The sequence below is a fragment of the Arachis ipaensis genome, chromosome B04, assembly GCF_000816755.2.
Source record: "Arachis ipaensis cultivar K30076 chromosome B04, Araip1.1, whole genome shotgun sequence".
Taxonomy (NCBI): domain Eukaryota; kingdom Viridiplantae; phylum Streptophyta; class Magnoliopsida; order Fabales; family Fabaceae; genus Arachis; species Arachis ipaensis.
Genome location: NC_029788.2, coordinates 128,739,725 through 128,744,250, shown reverse-complemented (window position 1 = coordinate 128,744,250; position 4,526 = coordinate 128,739,725). Strand labels below are relative to the sequence as shown.

General features: G+C 34.6%; 1 protein-coding gene across 1 annotated transcript; it reads left to right on the top strand.

Moving 5' to 3' along the window:
- LOC107635407 (glycine-rich RNA-binding protein blt801) lies at positions 1,176-4,076 on the top strand. Its single transcript, XM_016338882.2, has 5 exons — positions 1,176-1,320; positions 1,940-2,101; positions 2,187-2,255; positions 2,669-2,775; positions 3,384-4,076. The coding sequence occupies exons 2-5, from the start codon at positions 1,966-1,968 to the stop codon at positions 3,810-3,812; spliced, it is 741 nt and encodes a 246-aa protein (XP_016194368.1). The 5' UTR covers positions 1,176-1,320; positions 1,940-1,965; the 3' UTR covers positions 3,813-4,076.

Sequence of the window (4,526 nt, the reverse complement as noted above, 5' to 3'; positions counted from 1 at the left end):
GTCGTCCTTTTTTTTAAGGATGCTTGATAAATATCAACTAGGTGCCTTGGGGTACGACAGGTACGTGATCAATGGCCTTTTCCACCATAACGGAAGCATTTATCCTCAATTAATCTATTTTGCCCATTGTTCCTTTCTTTATCCCACTTCTGGTGAGATCCTTTCTTGTGAAGATAATTCATTTTCCTTCCATAATTTTTCTTGCTACCAAAGCCTTGCCATTTACCTCTTCTGGGGTTATGATTTGCCGCATTTGCTTCAGGAAATGGGGCGGTGCCAGCTGAGCGCGCTTCATGATTTCTTAAGAGTAACTCATTGTTGCGTTCAGCAACAAGAAAGCAAGAAATTAACTCAGAATATTTTTAAATTCTTTTTCTCGATTACTACTGCAGGAGCACATTTGAGGTATGGAAGGTCGAAAAAGTTTTCTCTAACATATCGGGATTGAAGAAGTATCACCGTCTTTTGATGATTATACCTTTCTTCAAGGTCTTTCCACAGATCTGCATGATCTTTTAATGTGGGATATTCATTTTTCAATCATACGTCAAGATGACGACGAAGGAAAATCATGGCTTTAGCTTTATCCTTCTGGGATGTATTATTTTCAGTCTCAATGGTATCTCCAAGATCCATTGAATCAAGATGGATTTCAGTATCTATATCCATGATAAATAGTTGTTTCCAGATATATCAAAAGCATTATATTCAAGATGAAAGAGATTCAACATAATAAAAATTTGTTACCTGAAATCTTCCTAAAATTTCGTTAGAGTGTCGTGCTGATAACGTGTTATAAAATAACTAAATAAATAAAGAAAATGTAACAAATGTAAAGAAATATAAAGAGAGAAAGAAGTATTGCAACATAAAGAGAGAGAGAATTGTTTATTGATATGTATAATTGTCTCTCAATTGCTTTTCTATTTATAGGCGAAGAAAGATTTACATTTTTAAATTTCTTTAATGCATTCATCCTTTTGAACATGAGCCGCCCATAATAAATGATATCCACATATTCATTCTTATCACAACAATAATAACATTTTTTTAAACAAATATTTTATGTATAAAGAAAAAGTTTGGCTAATGTTTGGTATATAATAAATTAATAATTATTTTTTTCTCTGAAAAATTAAATGACAAACATGGGAATCTAACGGTTAGTGTTACTCAAGCAGAAACATCCGAGCAGGCACGATCATGCCACGTGGCAGATTCCAAATCCAAACCCTATTTTAGGTTAGCTTCCAGCAGCAACAAGGGTTTTAGAAGTGGCACACTGAGAAGAAGAAAACCTCACAGTGCTTCTCAACATAGGTAAGATCTCAAAGATCAAAGTTTTCCTTCAACCCTTTTCCCCTTTATTCGTTTCCGTTGGGATTTCTCTGTTATTTTCTGTAGGGTTTATTTGGCTGCTGATCTTTTTTGTTTTCCACTCTGTTTATTCCTTTATTGGGGTTCTTTAGCGGTTGATTCGATTGACCTTTGTGATGCTTAATATTGTTCAAAAATCTGATTTTTAAGGCCTGCGAGGCCTCTGCTTTCTGAAAAAATGCAAGAGTTTCTTCGAGGAACAGCATCATTATGGAAGAAAGGGACTAAAGTATTAAAAGTTCGATTTTTTCCCCTCATTGGTTTTATGGTATCTATGAAAGAGTAGCTGCTGATTTTATTTTCATGTTTTTTTTCTTTCTTTTGATTTTCGGGGTAGAGAGAACGAAGAGGATTGTTTTAACTTTATGACATGAATGTGATTTAGCTTTTTATGCTTTGGCTAGTATGAAATTAGTTTTGAATTTTGTTTATCAGATTGAAAGTGCATTAATAATTATTTTTAATACGTAGTACAAAAGTGATATGATAGTGGAACTTGAGTTGAATGTATTATAGCATAAGTTTTAATGATCAATGACTATGCCACATAACACCTTTTCAGTGTGACGCTTTTATTGGGTTTGAGCAATGGCGTTCCTCAATAGAATGGGAAGCCTCCTGAAGCAATCTGCTGTCAGGCACATCAATCAAGAGTTGTCTGGATCGAAACCTTCGATTTTCCAGGCTATTCGATCCATGTCATCTTCAAAGCTTTTCATTGGAGGTACATTAAATTTATTGTGTTTATTGTTCTCAACTTTTCCTTCATGGAAATAGTAATGAAATTTCAAATTTTGACTGCATTGCAGGTATTTCATATAGCACAGATGAGATGAGTCTGCGGGAGGCTTTTGCACGCTATGGAGAAGTAGTTGATGGTAGTTTTCTTTTTCGACTATCAAATTCCGCTAGTTTTTCATTGTGTGCTAAATTTCTTACAGTGAGCGGTATGATGCCTGATATTAATAAATGTCATACCAGCACAACTTCGCTCCTTTCATAATTGAAAATATTATATCAAAGTCTGAAATAGATTATACTTTTGTGTTCTTGTTAACTTATGTTTTTGTTTCTCTTCTCTGTTTTTTCTAGAATTAATTTAAAAATGTAGTTATTAATCATGATAAAATGTTTCATTGTCGATAATTGCGGTCTCCGGTCTGCGGCACAGGGCAAGTAGTAGCAATCAAGTGTTTACATAAGACAATAAAAAATGCATCTTTCTGTCAAGCATGCACATTTTATAATATGGTGATTATTGATTGTTCCATTGCTCTTAATATTCTTTCAGCAAGGGTTATTATGGACCGTGAAACTGGAAGGTCCAGAGGTTTTGGATTCATAACTTTTGCAACAACTGAGGATGCATCTTCTGCCATTCAAGCGATGGATGGCCAGGTATCTTCAACTTCTTGCGGTGATTTATCTAGCTGAACATATAAAATTATCTGACATATTCATCAAGAAATTGTAAGGGTGTTTTCACTGAAAAGTTGGCAATTACATATGAAATGAAATTATGCATATACTGGAGTATGCAATTGCTCTTAGGTGTCTGAGGCAAGGTTCACATACAAGTTTCTTGCATATGCAAGTGACTATTTTCAGATTTCAGAAATCAAGCTTTAAACTCACAAAAATGCATGTTATGTGCATAATAGTATTCTTGTCTGGAAAGTTTTCCACTGAATAATATTATACTTTTCTAAATTATTTCAACTGTTGGCTTTCAAATAAGAACTTTTAAAGAAACATTGATATGTTTTGTGAGAAATTCCAAACCAAGATTTAGAAATTTGAAGCATAAGCTTTTCACCAATTGAAACTTGGCACTGTCTAGTAAAACATAAGGAATGAAAATAATTCTTCATTTGGACGGATAGAATTTAGCATTAGCATCAATTAGTTGTCAATGTTAGTGTCAATAGACTAAGCTGTCTAATTGCTGAAAATTCTAAAAGTTTGGTTATATTTCATGTAGCATCTCAAATTCTGTTGTTTCACAGGATCTTCATGGTCGGAGAATACGTGTGAACTATGCTGCAGAAAAATCACGTCCAGGATTTGGTGGTGGTGGTGGTGGCTATGGAGGTGGTGGCTATGGCGGTGGTGGTGGCTATGGAGGTGGTGGCTATGGCGGTGGTAATTACGGTGGTAGTGATAATAGTGGTGGAAGTTATGGAGGTGGTGGATATGGTGCCCCAGCAAGCTATGGCGGTGGCAGCACTCAAACTAGTTTCGCAGATAGCGGTGCTAGTAATTTCCAATTCAATGATAACTCTGGTGGAGATCTTCCCTCTGGTGGAGGCAATACGGGTTTGGGATATGATCATGAGTTTGATGAACAAAAGGACAGAACAGATGGGGAGTTTCAAGACAACAATCTGAGGGAAAACAATGATGAATCCAGTGATATCGCACAGAACCGTGGGTGAGGCTACCATTTGCCATGGAGGAATATCTTGCAAACAGAGCGAGTAACAGTTTTTGTTTGCCTTTCTCCCCCTTTTTTTTTTTCCAGAACTTGATTGTTTGGCTTGAATTTGTTAGTTTTTCAGCTCAACAACTGATTTGTAATAAGTGATTTTCTAGGATTGATTTGCAACTGCATTTAGAATGATTATATTTCTATCTTATCTTTCTTGCTTAGAATGAAAAACATGGTTATGCTAACATAAAGGGTTATGTGATTATGTTCCTTTGTGGATTGAACCTAACTACAAACATGTTTGAAAGGAGTCGATATTCCATCCCAAGCTGCTTTAGTTTTAGCACCTCAAAGTGGTGAACAATTATTGATAGTCATCTGGTTTAGGGTAAAAATTGCTTGTGATATTACTTTAAGATTAAGGATGTTTTTAGAATACAATAAAATTGGAATTGATTCGATTTGTAAGTCTTTCAGTTTGAAAGATTTGATTTGAATTCAAATAATTTGGTGTTAAAAATATGAAGTATTTTTTCGTTCTTTAGAAATTAATATAACAGAGATGTGGTAGTGGTTTGGTGACGGCATACTAGCAACTGATGGTTGTTGGAGGTGGTAGAGTACTACGTTTAAATAATGACGTCAACCAAGATATCTTGGTTTTAAACTTTTAAAAAATATTACGTTTCTTTAATCATTAATTAAATTTATTATCACATAT

What these genes read in the sequence shown, in the direction of transcription:
- LOC107635407 (XM_016338882.2), top strand. Translation starts at nt 1,966, where the DNA reads ATGGCGTTCCTCAATAGAATGGGAAGCCTCCTGAAGCAATCTGCTGTC. An exon ending in TTCAAAGCTTTTCATTGGAG is followed by an intron (nt 2,102 to 2,186) that starts GTACATTAAATT and finishes ACTGCATTGCAG; the next exon opens with GTATTTCATATAGCACAGAT. An exon ending in CTATGGAGAAGTAGTTGATG is followed by an intron (nt 2,256 to 2,668) that starts GTAGTTTTCTTT and finishes ATATTCTTTCAG; the next exon opens with CAAGGGTTATTATGGACCGT.